The sequence below is a fragment of the Callorhinus ursinus genome, unplaced genomic scaffold (assembly GCF_003265705.2).
Source record: "Callorhinus ursinus isolate GAN/ISIS: 27379988/994484 unplaced genomic scaffold, GSC_fseal_2.0 scaffold3, whole genome shotgun sequence".
Taxonomy (NCBI): domain Eukaryota; kingdom Metazoa; phylum Chordata; class Mammalia; order Carnivora; family Otariidae; genus Callorhinus; species Callorhinus ursinus.
The window spans coordinates 42155449-42172227 of NW_027397065.1; the positions used below are offsets into that span (position 1 = coordinate 42155449).

A 16779-nucleotide genomic window follows, 5' to 3' on the forward strand; every position below is an offset into this window, starting at 1 on the left:
GCAGAATTTAAAAATAGATTGGCTGTTCATCAAAAAAAATGAATTTTTACCATTTGCAACAACATGGATGAACTAGAGGGTATTATGCTAAGCAAAGTAAGTCAGTCAGAGAAAGACAGCTATCTTATGATTTCACTCATATGTGGAATTTAAGAAACAAAACAGATGAACACAGGGGAAGAGAGGGGAAAAATAAAATAAGACGATATCAGAGAGGGAGACAAACCATAAGAGACTCTTAGCTATAAGAAACAAACTGAAGTTTGCCTGAAGGGAAGCAGCTGGGAGGGGTGGGGTAACTGGGTGATGGGCATTAAGGAGGGCGCTTGATGTAATGAGCACTGGGTGTTATATGCAACTGATGCATCACTACATTCTACCTCTGAAACTAATAATATACTATACGTTAATTGATTTTAAATAAAATTTTAAAAAATAGATTGACTATAGCAAATGAAGGGAAAATCAAAGATAACTTCCAGGTCATTTGGGTAAAGGGAGATGCTGCTCAGAGGAATGGGGGCTACTGGAACCAAAGTGAATTTTGGAGAGGACCCAAAGCTTTAGAAATGTTAATGCTGAGATACCTAGAAAAGAAGAGAAGATGGCAAAGAAGCAGTGTGATACTCTTGTCCAAAACTCATGAGAGAGGTCTGAGCTCCAAATACACTTAATGGGAGACCAACTTACTGGGTACCTGGTGATGCCCTAAACTCCAATGAACCTGGGGAGTAATGACGTAGAGCATAGCAGACCATAGAACTTTCTTCTTGTCTGTTTAAGAAACAACTGCTGTCCTTGAAAGTCTGTTGGAGTAAGGCTCTTATGGACCACGATGCTAAGAAAAAATCGGTAAACTGCATTCACAAAAAAGACTAGTGATGGAGACTGAGCGTGGTATGCTATTAATACTTGAGTTCTATAAAGATCTACCCTCTGATCATTCCCACAAAAACCCATTCTGTAGGATTTCATTTGTCACGTGTTTTCATTACCTTCTACAGAAGTACATCCTTCAAATTAAATTTCATCTAAGGTGATTGCTATTTCCTTCTCACTCTGCCTTTTCCCTTTGAAACTGGTCCCTGCTCTCACCAGCCTCCAAAAGCCACAATCCCTACCCCATCCTGTGCAAGGGCCTCAGATGCATTTCTTTTATTTTTAATTTTATTTTATTATGTTATGTTAGTCACCATACATTACATCATTAGTTTTTGATGTAGTGATCCATGATTCATTGTTTGCGTATAACACCCAGTGCTCCATTCAATAAGTGCCCTCCTTAATACCCATCACCGGGCTAACCCATCCCCCCACTCCCCTTCCCTCTAAAACCCTCCGTTTGTTTCTCAGAGTCCATAGTCTCTCATGGTTCTCAGACGCATTTTTTTTTTTTAAAGATTTTATTTATTTGAGAGAGAGAGAAAGAGAGAGAGCACATGAGAAGGGGGAGGGTCAGAGGGAGAAGCAGATTCCCTGCTGAGCAGGGAGCCCAACGCGGGACTCAATCCAGGGACTCCAGGATCATGACCTGAGCCGAAGGCAGTCGCTTAACCAACTGAGCCACCCAGGCGCCCTCAGACACATTTCTTATTCAATATTTCTTTCTCTCTGGAGGAAGTCAGCATCTGGCATCCTAATTATAGGACACGTTTTGTAGCCGGTGAATGAGGCACAATCACAGTTCTTGCTCTTCCCATTGGGAAGGACAGAGCACTTTCTGGTACTTACAAGAACTGATTGCACACAGCAGCCTTATGTGGAATCCTGTAGCTGAGTACAGGGCAAATGAAGGCTCTGATGTTCAGCCGTCCTCAAGGCTTCTAGCCTCTCTGAATTCCACTGAAGAATAAGGTCTCCCCTTGGGCCATTCCTTTCCCAAGAAGGCCTTACCAAACTTTCCCAGGCAGGTTCCGGAACTGGAAGCCTTAGTGAGGGCTTTTAAACTGTGATTTCTGTTTTGTGGCCTGCAACTAAACATACTTCCCTGAATCTAAAATGCCATCAATTTAATAATATGTTGTGAGGGTAAAAAGAAAAAAATATTACCATATCAGTTATGTGACATATCCTAGGTTCAAAACATTAAAATGTGAAAAAATTAAAAAAAGTACATCTTGGATTCTAATAAATAGAGGTTTTTCTGACAGGGAGGAGGAAGAGGTTTCCAGAGAGTAATCATTCTATTCCCCTTACTTTTTTTTCTCCATCTGTAAAATGGGTATGGATAAAAGAGGTGGAAGACTACATAAAAGTAGTGGCCATTTCCTTGAGAAAATCCTATCAGAGTAAGTGGGGAAAAAACAAAATGAATAGGGAGTTGGTAATAAGTTTGTTGTATTGCAAATTTTTCCTTGATCTAGTAGAATATTTGGGAAATGGATAGGATGCAGGTTCTCTGGATTTTTTTTTTTTATTTAATTCAGGCTTGATGAAAAACCTTTTGTTGCTGCTGCCTTTGTTGTTTTGACGCTTCTGTGGGAAACAAACAAAAAACTTGCAAAACATGTTAGCAGTATTTCTTGCATTAGAAGGTAAGCATCAAATAATGAAAATGACTGACACTTTCTCTATGATTGGTAATGTTTCTGAACCTGGTTCCAAGAATAGGAAAGAGAGATATAGAAGGTCTAGGACAATGTTGTGATAATGGGCCAAGAGTTTTTATTTCAATAAAAGTAGGTCCATGTTAGTGCCTATGAAAAATAATGTGTATCAAACCCCTAACTTCAGATATCAATGTTTTATCAGAGTTATAGTCAGTGTTATATCAGTATAAAAGTCAATATTTAAGCTTTTAAAACATGAGTTGACTTAAAATATATTACATTTAATAAAATAAATGATCGTTGGGTATGGCAAAAATTGAAAAGGTGATTCAAGAATGATTGCAATTTGGAGAAAACTGATATAACTGATTGATTTAAGGACATACTAACCCCTGACTATTCTAAGATGGTTATTGTTTGTTAACTAGATGTCTAACAAGAAATTATTTTGTGAGATTTATACGTTTTATAGCTCTCAGGGTAGAGGGTTTTAAAAACCCCTGTGGCTAACTGAAGGCCAAACTTTCTTAGATTCCAATTAATTCTAATATTAAGATAGGGTACTGCTTATCAAGAATCTAAGTGTAGACTAAATTTAATTTTATAGTTGTTGTTTTGGGGTTTTTTTTCCCCCTTCATTGTCCTGCCCAACTGATATACTTTTTGAAGAACTGGACATGAAGGGAAAATAATTCTCCAGTCTCCACTTATTACTGCTTTCTAGCCTTACTTGAATTTTCTTTCCATTTTTAAAATCAATATTTGCTCTAGCCACAGGACACTTGTAAATGTGGCTTCTTCCTAGGATGCTCTCTTACTTCCAGACATATACACACTACACACATACACTTATCCCATCCAATTACCTCCCATTCATCCCCCTGATCTCAGCTCAAAACCCTGCCTCTTCAGGGACAAGGTCACATCCCTCTGTAATGCAATCACATTGCACCCTGTTCTCCTTTGTGACCCTTACCATGGTTGATGAATATACAGTTGACCCTTGAAGAGCATGGGGGCTAGGGGTACAGGCACCCCACATAGTCAAAAATCCACATATGGGGTGCCTGGGTGGCTCAGTCGTTAAGCGTCTGCCTTCGGCTCAGGTCATGATCCCAGGGTCCTGGGATCGAGCCCCGCATCGGGCTCTCTGCTCCGCGGGAAGCCTGCTTCTCCCTCTCCCATTCTCCCTGCTTGTGTTCCCTCTCTCGCTGTGTCTCTCTCTGTCAAATAAATAAATAAAATCTTTTAAAAAAAAAAAAATCCACATATAACTACTAATAACCTACTGTTGACTGGAAGCCTTTTGGATGACAAGCAGTCAATTAGCAGATGTTTTGTATGTTATATGTATTATATACTGTATTCTTTTTTTAATGTTTTTATTAACATATAATGTAGTATTTGTTCCAGGGGTACAGGTGGGTGATTCATCAGTCTTACACAATTCACAGCGCTCACCATAGCACATACCCTCCCCAATGTCCACCACCCAGCCACCCCATCCCTCCCACCCCCCACCACTCCAGCAACCCTCAGTTTGTTTCCTGAGATTAAGAGTCTCTTATGGTTTGTCTCACTCTCTAGTTTTGTCTTGTTTCATTTTTCCCTCCCTTCCCCTATGATTCTCTGTGTTGTTTCTCAAATTCCTCATATCAGTGAGATCATATGATACTTATATATACTGTATTCTTAGAACAAAGTAAACTCGAGAAAAAATATTATTTAAAGAATCATAAGAGAAAATACATTTACAGTACTATGCTGTATTGAAAAAAATCTACATATAAGCACACACATGGTTCAAACCCATGTTGTTCAAGGGTCAACTTTACATTTATTTCTATGAGTGTATGTTTAGCTTCTGTCAGCCCCACTAGAGTGCAAGCTCCAGAAGAAGAGATGGATGTGTAGGTTTTACTTAGTACAAAACAAGAGTTCAATAAGTATTTTTTCGTTTGAAGAATGACTGGTTGATTGATCCCTAACAGTGAAAATGGAATTTGCTCAAGATGGGGTTTACTTGGCTCATTAAAATAAAAAAAGGAAAGAACTGGGGTTAATTGGAATGTGGGCCAGGCAAGATGGAGAAAATTGGGGAACAAGAACAGGATTTCTCAGTAAACTGTAATTAACTCAGTATGTTAGGCTAATGGTTCACCAAAAAGAAATGTACCCCCCTACCATCTAGAGGACATTCTGCCCAGGGAAAAATGATAGTGGTGCTGGAAAGAATTACTACCTCAAGCCAGAGGGATCTGAGTGTGAATTAGCAAAACCAGAAATTTCTCAAGTTTATTAGCGGGAGGTGCCATTTCAGAAAATTAGAAGGAGAGAAAGACTTTATAACTGGATGGACCTTGTAGAGTTGCTTAAGACATGCCCCTCCCTTTATGCAAGCAGTAATAAACCACACCTCAGATAAAAGGATTACACAATCCCCCCTTGTTTTCTGATCTACTTTTGGAAAGAAGTAGCTTACTTGGAAGAAAGAGGAAGCCGTGGGTTAAGGAGCTGCCTTCCTATCCCATCTTGGCTCCACCTAGCCCATTCTACTATGCTTCTGCCAGAACAAAGCCTGGGATTCACATCTCGGGTCAGGTGGTTTCCCTGCCTAAAACTCTTCAGGACTCCATTCTACTCTCATCATAACAGCCTTAACAAGCCATCTGGCCTTGCCTGTCCCTCCAGCCTCGGCTTTTGCTCTTTTTCTCCCTCACTTCTTGTGCTGTACAGAGCAATCCTATGAACTTTGTTCCTAGAACCAGTTCTTCTACCTGGAACATTCCTGCACAACCTTCCTACTTAGCTAAGTGTGTATATGTATTATGTATACACACACATATACAAACATGGACATTATTTTCTGAACTATTAAAACATCTTGCCCCTTTACCCGTAACTACTTTAGGATGAATTTCCTAGGACAAGAACATTTTCTTATATGAGCACAATATTATTATAATAGGGAAATTTGACATTATAAAATACTATTACTAATCTTCAAATCATTTTTAAATTTTATGGCTTGTCCATTTATGTCCTTTATACCTATTTCATCTCCCCCAGGCCAGGATCCAACCCAGGATCACACATTACATTTACTTACCATATCTTTTTAGTCCGTTTAATCAGAAATAGTTCCTCTGCCTTTCTTTGACCTTTGACATTTAATACCTTTAACATAAGCTATTTATTTTGTAAAATAATCCCCAGCTTGAGGTTTCTCAATGTTTCCTTGTGACTACCGTAGAAATGATGCCATGACCTTGGTACATCATAACAGGAGGCACAGAATGCCTGGTTATACCATATTGGTGATTTTGCTTTAATCTCTTGGGTTAAGTGGTGCCTGCCATGTTTCTTTACTACAGTGATTCTTTTTTTACCATTGTAATTAATAATTTTGGGGAAAGATACTTAGAAACTATGGAAATACTCAGTTCTTCATCAAACTTAAGTCTACTTGTTTGGCATCCATTTTACATCTGCTTTATTTTTAAGAAAGCTTACTTTACAGTGTGAATAAAGAGAAGCAAAGAATATGATACAAAAAATGAACTTTTTAAAGCACCCCACCTAAAATACCTGCATCTCCCGTATCAATCCAGTCTTCCTTTTTGAAGCCCTTATTACCTAAAATTGAGAGAAGTCTGATATGTACGGCATTAGCCATGGCAAGATTTCTCGTTTGCATTTTCAACTCTATTCATGAATTATCTTTTCATTTCCTTTTCTTTTACAATAATAAAAAAAATTCATGAAAGGGATATTTTTTTATAACGAGAAAGAAGATATACAATATTATTTCTGGCTTACCATATGTCATAATATTGCTTTTGGTCACATTATGATGGGCATTATAATTACATTTATTTTTTTCATGCTTGCTACAAGGGCTCACTTAAGACTGAAGAGCTCTTCTGGATTGAAAATCACTTGGATTGATTAAACTCAGGAGAATTATGATAAGGGTCAGATCATATGGGCATCAGGAAGGTAAAATATTACCATTTAAACTAGAAATGGAACTTTTTTTCCTTTAAAGAATCATATTTTCAATGACAGGTGAGGTTGCTCATTGTAAGATTAATAATAACTGATGTTCACTTGTCCATTTATTCAAAAGAAAATCATCCTGTGAGCCTAAGTGAGAAGCACCATTATATATAACTTCTCACAAAAGATGTCTTTGAATAATATCCTTCAGGATATCCTCGTTTTATTTAATAAATAAAATATGTATTTTATTTATTATTTATTAACCTCTCTTCATACAGGTAAGAATGGCCAGAGGGAAACTTGAAGGCTTGCTTACAGGTTCCATTAAAAGAGCTCAGGAACTGGAATATCCTAGATAAAGCAGTATTTGTCCCCCATCTAGGAGGATCATCTGAAAAAGTGCTCAGTTTCAGAAACCACCAAATGGAGTTGGAGAGGAAGGAAAGGGTCTCCCACCCTCACCCCCAGTCAACTACATTAAAAAAAAAAAAGTGGTGTCCACGGAATGACATTCTGTACAGCCCCAGTCACCTCAAGCCAAAGTTTCCTAGGAAAGAAACTGTCTTCTCCGTCCCACCTATTACTCTCATTTGAGGTTCTGACCACAAACAAGGTTCTCCAAAATATCAGTACCAGAAAATTTTAGAGCTAAAGAATACCTTTCCCTTTACGATACGGCTCAGCATACTTTTATGTACTATGTAATTCATTCCTTACAAAAAGCTTGTGAAAAAAGAATAAGACGAGTTTTCCTCATATTACAGTGAGGACACTGAAGACCGTGAAGGTAAAGGGACCGCTCAGTTTTAGGAACAAGCCACAGAGAGCATTCTGACCTCTGGGGGTCATAGCCCACAGGGCCATACTTTTCCTGATAGGCCTAACAAGGTCATCAGCATCCTCCCCGGATCTTAAATGCTTTCATGGTACTTATCAGGGTGCTAGTTGTATATTATTTATATGATTATTTGCTTTATGTCTCTCACTCTTGAACATATGGTTTATGGGGATTGAACCTATTTGGCTCACATTGTATCCCAGAATCTACCTTGAATGGATAGGTGGACAAGTGGGTGAGCCAGTATACCACATATTTTCTTCTGACCATGGCAACTTCCTGTGTCTGTTTTCAGACCGTAGCTTGCTGCCAGAAATGACCTTCTCAGTGGACTCATCTTGGCAGCGGTGGCAGTGGCGAGTCAGAGATGGCCTCCCCCAGTCTCCATCAGAAGCCACACCACTGTTGTCCCAAGATAAAAGGAGGCAAAGCTACAACCTGACACAGCAGCGGGTCGTGTTCCCCAACAACAGCATGTGCCACCAAGATTGGGCCGAGGTCTCCTGGAAATACTCCAGCAACAGAATCTGCACGACCAAATATACCTTCCTCACCTTCTTGCCTCAGAATCTCTTTGAGCAGTTTCATAGGTACACAACTTCTTGGCCAAGTAATATGTGCTTTAACCAAGTATTTGCCAGTATTTCTTTTTTTTTTTTAAGATTTTATTTATTTATTCATGAGAGAGAGAGAGGCAGAGGGAGAAGCAGGCTCCCAAGGAGCAGGGAGCCCGATGCAGAACTCGATCCCAGGACCCTGGGATCATGACCTGAGCCGAAGGCAGACGCTTAACCATCTGAGCCACCCAGGCGCCCTTTGCCAGTATTTCTGAAACAAAGATGCTGCCCTCTGGGCCACATTGCCTTTAATACCCAAATGCATAAACCTTGAAAAGACTTGTCACTCATTTGCTCATTCATTCATTCAATAAATATTAGATTCTACTCTGTGTTAGGCCATGCATTAGCTGCTAGAGATACATGAGGGGAAGAAATGAGAGAGATTGTCCTGACTGTATTTTCTAGTGAAAGAGACATTAATTTTAAGAATTATATAAATTGATATAAAATTAGAACTTAGATAGATACTTCCAAGGAGAGGTATATGGTGATCTTAGAGTGAATAAGAGGGAGATCTGGCCTAGTTAAGAAAGTCAGAAAAGTCTTCCCGGAGGAAGTGATAATTGAAGTATAACCTGAAAGAAGAGAATGCATTAACTGGGTAAAAACAGAAGTCAGGAAGGGAGCCAGGGGAATGTTCCTGCCAACAGATCTTCATGTGCAAAGGCATAGTGGCAAGAAGGAGCAAGATGCACTTGGAAAACTTAAAAATGTAAGCCATAATTTCAAGATAATACATGCAAGATCATCTTTTATTTATAAAGCAAAATATATCAATAGATATCCTAAATTTTGTAATTACTATTACAAGCTTATCATTTATTGAGCAACTATTATGATTGAGAACCCTCTACTGTGTATGTAACAAATATTATCCTTTGTAATATTTATATGAGCTCTTTAAAGTAGTTAGTACTATCCCAATTTTATACATGTTGAAACAAGCTCCAGAAGGTCACACAACTAGTGAACAATTTCAGTTTGAATATATCTGGGATTTGGCTTCAAAGCACTTACCATAGTTCCAGGTGACACTGAAAGAGAATGTCATTTTAGTTAGTAAGGGCCAACAATAGGGAAGAAATAGTGTGGAAAGTATATTTTCCTCTCCATGGTTTTCACTCACACTTCGCTTGCTCCTTCCAGGTGGGCTAACCTCTATTTCCTGTTCCTGGTGATTCTGAACTGGATGCCCTCCATGGAAGTTTTCCACAGAGAAATCACCATGTTACCATTGGCCATTGTGCTGTTCATCATCATGGTCAAGGATGGCATGGAGGACTTCAGGAGACATCGTTTTGATAGAGAGATCAACTGCTCCAACATCTGGATATATGAAAGGTAAGAGAAATAATTCTTCTGTTTGCTTTCTTGCCAATAGGATATGCAAATTCATCTGCATTTCAAAGGATTGGTCTCTCTTCTCACATTTTATTTTCTTAAATTCACTTAATTCAGTGATTCTCAACCAGGGCAGTTTTTCCCAGCAGGGAACATTTGACAATGCCTGGAGACATTTTTGGCTGCCATATAGGGAAGGAATTTGCCAATGGCATGTAGTAGATAAAGCAGAAAGATGATGCTAAACATCTTACAATATACAGGATAGCCCTCCACAACAAATAATGTCAGTAGTGCTGAGATTTAGATACTTTAATTTAACATGTGTAAACACTCAAATTATTAAATACAAGAATGTTCCATTATTAAGAGTAGGGTTGAAACCTCAAGAATTGATGTCTAGAATTGACTGGATCATCTTGGGATACCAAGTTTAAGAGCAGCTCTTTGGAGAGTGACAGGCAGTGTCTCCCAAACAAGAAAATGTGTAACACTTTTAAAGCATCTGAGGCTTCTTTTTTTTCCTCTTAAAATTTTTTATTGTTATGTTAATCACCATACATTATATCATTAGTTTTTGATGTAGTGTTCCATGATTCACTGTTTGTGCATAATACCCAGTGCTCCACGCAGAACGTGCCCTCTTTAATACCCATCACCAGGCTAACCCATCCCCCCACCCCCTCCCCTCTAGAACCCTCAGTTTGTTTTTCAGAGTCCATCATCTCTCATGGTTCACCTCCCCCTCCAATTCCCCCCTCTTCATTCTTCCCCTCCTGCTATCTTCTTTTTTTTTTCTTAACATATATTGCATTATTTGTTTCAGAGGTACAGATCTGTGATTCAACAGTATTGCACAATTCACAGCGCTCACCATAGGACATACCCTCCCCAATGTCTATCACCCAGCCACCCCATGCCTCCCACCCTCCCACCCCTCCAGCAACCCTCAGTTTGTTTCCTGAGATTAAGAATTCCTCATATCAGTGAGGTCATATGATACATGTCTTTCTCTGATTGACTTATTTCACTCAGCATAACACCCTCCAGTTCCATCCACATCGTTGCAAATGGCAAGATCTCATTCCTTTTGATGGCTGCATAATATTCTATTGTGTATATATACCACTTCTTCTTTATCCATTCATCTGTCGACGGACATCTTAGCTCTTTCCACAGTTTGGCTATTGTGGACATTGCTGCTATAAACATCGGGGTGCACATACCCCTTCGGATCCCTACATTTGTATCTTTGTGGTAAATACCCAGTAGTGCAATTGCTGGATCAGATGGTAGCTCTATTTTCAACTTTTTGAGGAACCTCCATACTGTTTTCCAGGGTGGTTGCACCAGCTTGCATTCCCACCAACAGTGTAGGAGGGTTCCCCTTTCTCCACATCCCCGCCAACATCTGTCGTTCCCTGACTTGTTCATTTTAGCCATTCTGACTGGTGTGAGGTGGTATCTCATTGAGGTTTTGATTTGGATTTCCCTGATGCCAAGCGATGTTGAGCACTTTTTCATGTGCCTGTTGGCCATTTGGATGTCTTCTTTGGAGAAATGTCTGTTCATGTCTTCTGCCCATTTCTTGATTGGATTATTTGTTCTTTGGGTGTTGAGTTTGATAAGTTCTTTATAGATTTTGGATACTAGCCCTTTATCTGATATGTCATTTGCAAATATTTTCTCCCATTCTGTCGGTTGTCTTTTGGTTTTGTAGGCTGTTTCCTTTGCTGTGCAAAAGCTTTTTATCTTGATGAAATCCCAATAGTTCGTTTTTTAAAGATTTATTTATTTATTTTGAGAGAGTGAGAATGAGAGAGAGAGAGAGCACATGAGAGGGGGGAGGGCCAGAGGGAGAAGCAGGTTCCTCACTGAGCAGGAAGCCTGATGCGGGACTCAATCCCGGGACTCCAGGATCATGACCTGAGCCGAAGGCAGCCGTTTAACCAACTGAGCCACCCAGGCACCCGCCAATAGTTCATTTTTGCCCTTGCTTCCCTTGCCTTTGGCGATGTTTCTAGGAAGAAGTTGCTGCGGCTGAGGTCGAAGAGGTTGCTGCCTGTGTTCTCCTTTAGGATTTTGATGGACTCCTGTCTCCCATTTGGGTCTTTCAACTATTTTGAGTCTATTTTTGTGTGTGGTGTAATGAAATGGTCCAGTTTCATTCTTCTGCAGGTGGCTGTCCAATTTTCCCAACACCATTTGTTGAAGAGACTGTCTTTTTTCCACTGGACATTCTTTCCTGCTTTGTCAAAGATGAGTTGACCATAGAGTTGAGGGTCCATTTCTGGGCTCTTGATTCTGTTTCATTGATCTATGTGTCTGTTTTTGTGCCAGTACCATACTGTCTTGATGATGACAGCTTTGTAATAGAGCTGGAAGTCTGGAATTGTGATGCCGCCAGCTTTGCTTTTCTTTTTCAATATTCCTCTGGCTATTCGAGGTCTCTTCTGGTTCCATACAAATTTTAGGATTATTTGTTCCATTTCTTTGAAAAAAGTGGATGGTATTTTGATGGGGATTGCATTGAATGTGTAGATTGCTCTAGGTAGCATTGACATCTTCACAATGTTTGTTCTTCCAATCCATGAGCATGGAACATTTTTCCATTTCTTTGTGTCTTCTTCAATTTCTTTCATGAGTATTTTATAGTTTTCTGAGTACAGATCCTTTGCCTCTTTGGTTAAATTTATTCCTAGGTATTTTATGGTTTTGGGTGCAATTGTAAATGGGATCGACTCCTTGATTTGTCTCTCTTCTGTCTTGTTGTTGGTGTATAGGAATGCCACTGATTTCTATGCATTGATTTTATATCCTGCCACTTTACTGAATTCCTGTATGAGTTCTAGCAGTTTTGGGGTGGAGTCTTTTGGATTTTCCACATAAAGTATCATATCATCTGCAAAGAGTGAGAGTTTGACTTCCTCCTTGCCGATTTGGATGCCTTTGATTTCTTTTTGTTGTCTGATTGCTGTGGCTAGGACTTCTAATACTATGTTGAATAGCAGTGGTGATAGTGGACATCCCTGCCGCGTTCCTGACCTTAGGGGGAAAGCTCTCAGTTTTTCCCCATTGAGAATGATATTTGCTGTAGGTTTTTCATAGATGGCTTTTATGATATTGAGGTATGTACCCTCTATCCCTATACTCTGAAGAGTTTTGATCAAGAAAGGATGCTGTACTTTGTCAAATGCTTTCTCTGCGTCTATTGAGAGGATCATATGATTCTTGCTTTTTCTTTTGTTAATGTATTGTATCACGTTGATTGATTTGCGGATGTTGAACCAACCTTGCAGCCCAGGGATAAATCCCACTTGGTCATGGTGAATAATCCTTTTAATGTACTGTTGGATCCCATTGGCTAGTATTTTGGTGAGAATTTTTGCATCCATGTTCAGCAAGGATATTGGTCTGTAATTCTCCTTTTTGATGGGGTCTTTTTCTGGGTGGGTGTCAAGGTAACGGTGGCCTCATAAAATGAATTTGGAAGTTTTCCTTCCATTTCTATTTTTTGGAACAGTTTCAGGAGAATAGATATTAATTCTTCTTGAAATGTTTGGTAGAATTCCCCTGGGAAGGCATCTGGCCCTGGGCTTTTGTTTGTTGGGAGATTTTTGATGACTGCTTCAATTTCCTTAGTGGTTATAGGTCTGTTCAGGTTTTCTATTTCTTCCTGGTTCAGTTTTGGTAGTTGATACATCTCTAGGAATGCATCCATTTCTTCCAGAGTATCTAATTTGCTGGCATAGAGTTGCTCATAATATGTTCTTATAATTGTTTGTATTTCTTTGGTGTTGGTTGTGATCTCTCCTCTTTCAGTCATGATTTTGTTTATTTGGGGCATTTCTCTTTTCTTTTTGAAAAGTCTGGCCAGGGGTTTATCAATCTTGTTAATTCTTTCAAAGAACCACCTCCTAGTTTTGTTGCTCTGTTCTACTGTTCTTTTGGTTTCTATTTCATTGAAGCATCTGAGGCTTCTTGTTTTTAAAACTTAACCAGTAGGTTTTAGGACCTAGAGTTGGCACACCTGTTCTTGGCTGCCTGAGTGGAAAAGGAAGATCCCCGTGGGTGACGTCGGTATTCCAACAGGAGGAGTCTCAACAGGTAGAAGGAAGTGGCCTGGCAGGTGTACACCTGTTCTCTGCAAGCTTTTTCCTTGTCATTTTCACCTGGTGTTTGTAAACCATCTTTTTATTTTTAATTTTCCTTTTGAAAGAAGAGAGAGAAATTTCCAGCAGCAAAGGCAAGTAAAAGATGTCAGGGACATGACTCACTGGCAGCTCAACAATGGAACTGATTAGGGAAAATACTCTTTTACGCGGAACTCATGTGCCGTGCTATGAGAATTAAAGAGACGGATTGAGCAGAGATGAGAAAGGAAGGGAAGAAAAGGTGGAAAAGGAAAGAAGACAAGAAACGAGTGGTAGTCTCCAACCTGCCCTCTGAAGGACGGTCCTACAAAGAGAATCCCAACAGGCATTATTGTGGAAATCAAATTAAGACCAGCAAGTACACTGTGTTGTCCTTCATACCCAAGAACATCTTTGAGCAGCTACACCGCTTTGCCAATCTCTATTTTCTGGGCATTGTGGTTCTGAATTTTGTCCCCGTGGTCAATGCTTTCCAGCCTGAGGTGAGCATGATACCTATCTGTATCATTCTGGCGGTCACTGCCATCAAGGATGCTTGGGAAGACCTCCGGAGGTACAAATCTGATAAAGTGATCAATAACCAAGAGTGTATCGTCTATAGCAGGTAAAACAAAACCCACTGGGGAATCTTGTGGGCCTAGCTCTGATCTTTCTGTGGCTGTTGCCACTACTGCTACTGTTTATAGAGGAGATGGATTAGGGAGATAGAATTATTTTATTTCAGTGAAGCTGTTTAATTCTCCACAGTCAGAATTATGATCTAAAACAAAAAACCAGATTTAAAAAAAAAAGGCTTGAATCTGTTGTTTATTTTTTTAAAGGATTTATTTATTTATTTATTTATTTATTTATTTATTTATTTGAGAGAGAGAAAGAGAAAGAGTGCAAGCAGGGGGAGGGAGAGGGACAAGCAGATTCGGCACTGAGCACAGAGCCCAAGGCAGGGCTGATCTCCCAACCCTGAGATCATGACCTGAGCCAAAAACAAGAGTCACACACTTAACAGACTGAGCCACCCAGGCGCCCCTTGAATCCACTGTTTATTAAAATTAAGAGGTCTTTATTATGTGGCATTTTCTTTGGTGTTTCAAATGTGTTTAACATTTAAGAATTTTGCATAAATTCTCATCCACTGTTAGTCCAGTGTGACTATGAGCACACTGGAGCATATTTGGAGATCTTTGGACAGAAGAGGCATCACTGTTTCTCAGGAGATATATAATAAATGCTCAATACGCAAGCTGCAGTTGCTTTATTTTTCAAACGTAAAACTCATGTTAGCTCCATCATCAAGGCTTTCCTTAACATTTCTCTTTGATGTTGTCCCAACAAAAGCAAAAACAGTGAACCACCTGTCTTGCCACATTATTTAAAGTAATTTTAGACATGCTGTTGTTTTACAAAGGTTCCATTGAGGGTTGTTAGGGAAAGGACATTCTCTTGGTCAGCCATATCCATATCCTTCTCTAGTGAAAGAGAAAAAGATAAGAGTTACTGTAGGTCTTAACTTTATGACTGCACATGTAGCCAGCAAAGAAGCAATGGAGTCAAGTCTGGGCTTACAGAGCAACTGCCCTGACTGAGCACTTTCTGGGCTAGCAATCCAAAGCCTTTGATGATTGAGTCCCTAGCAGGGGAAGGCTTGACTTCTTGGCAGATAAGGAAACGTCCATCTCTTTCAAGGAACACCATCCCTCTGACTTTATCAACCCCAACTCAGCGGATGTTCTGCAGTCCCTCTGGTCACTCTTAGAATGAGAGGGGCTGGCTTCAAGGTGTGCACTGCAGCCATTTAGGGGCTTCCTTCAAAGGAGGGGTTATCTTCCCCAGGGACATGGAGGGTGACCAACTTGGAGCTGGCTGATGGAAGGGTTTATTAGAGACCATTGAATACACAGGACTCATTTATCTCCAGGGCACCTCTACAAAAAACTCAATGCCCTCACTCAGCATCAGATGTGCTTCTGTTCTCTTTGCTTGCAGGGCCACTGTTGCATGTCTAAAAAGTTCATCTGAAGCGTGTGCGCGCGCGCGTGTGTGTGTGTGTGTGTGTTCAGCTAAATCTAATTGTCTGGATTGTTGTTAGCACACTGAACACCTAGAGATGAGATTTAGTCATTCCTCACCTTTGAATAATAAAACTATAAAGAGAGGGAAAATAATTGTCAGGTTGCCTTTCTTTGAAGAGACTGTCAACCAATCCACCCCATCACTTTTTGTTTGCTATTTTCTCCTTTGTTGTTTTTCTCAGAGAAGACACACAGTGGTGAGCCAGGAAACTGGTTCTTTAGGGAAGAATGAGTGTGGACCTCAATTAGCCTGATCCTATTCTCGCTGATCTGCCAGAAACCCTCTGCCCTAAGCCTCCTAGAATCATGGGCCTGTTCTTGGGGATAATCTCAGTGTTGATCAGACCCTAGACTGACCTTGGCTGGGAGCTGGTCTGACATAGGCCAGGCTGTTGTTCTCTTCTCAAAATAGCTTCCAGGGAACAGCGAAAAACTGAGGTGACAGCAATCCTAGCACAAAGAGACCTTGGTCCACAGGTTCACTGGCAGCGAGGGACATGAGAGGTTTTATAGTAGCAGTATTTCCCAAAGTGTATTCAGTGGAATAATAGTGACAAAGAGATGGTCCCTGAAAAAAAGACATTCATGATCAAAAAATAATATATTGGCCCTCCAAACCCATGTTCCATGAGGGAACTAAGAAAAGAGACACAGTAAAGAAATCTGCCCATCCTTAACTCAGTGTTGTTCCAAACTTATTTAACCTTGGAGATTTTTTCTAACATATATTAACATCTCAGTTTGGTGAATTTTACCTTCTTCAATATAGCAAAATAATTGACTACAGGGCCAGGCAAGAAATTGAATGATTGAAACAGACGAATACAAAAAGAAAAGATACAAAAAGAAAAGCAATATTATCTGTGTACTAATAAGTGGGAACTGATCTTCAACATCAGTGCTAGGATGAGCTAGGGAATGGTAAGCACTGTGGCAAACAGGGAGACCCATGTTCTCATATCAGGAAGCAGAGCTGGCCACCATGTGGAAATATAGATCTAGTATTGCCAGATTTTCTGAATTTTATTAAAGGAACTTAGAAGTTAATATTTTTATTTTAAATAACCTGATATTTAAATGAAATAATCTAATACAACTTTTTCAAATACTTCATGCCTATTTTGTTTGGCCTGAAGTTCTTATTTTGCCTGTGAGCCCCTAATTTGCAAATTTGGCTTTAGCATCTAGTCCTAGGAATCTGGAGTC

At 39.7% G+C, this 16779-nt stretch overlaps 1 protein-coding gene across 4 annotated transcripts in view; it reads left to right on the forward strand.

Annotated features, from left to right (window-relative positions):
• Positions 1-16779, forward strand: part of ATP10B (ATPase phospholipid transporting 10B (putative)) — a 275419-nt gene that overhangs the window by 148547 nt on the left and 110093 nt on the right. For 2 of the 4 annotated variants that reach the window (XM_025867091.2, XM_073890325.1), the window contains exons 3-4: positions 7685-7979; positions 9156-9350. In XM_025867091.2, coding sequence (XP_025722876.2) covers positions 7705-7979; positions 9156-9350 — 470 coding nt within the window. In that variant the 5' untranslated portion in view covers positions 7685-7704. Of the gene's footprint in view, positions 1-7684; positions 7980-8533; positions 8722-9155; positions 9351-13455; positions 14109-16779 lie in introns of those variants that run through there. The other 2 variants (XM_073890323.1, XM_073890322.1) reach the window with 2 other exon arrangements.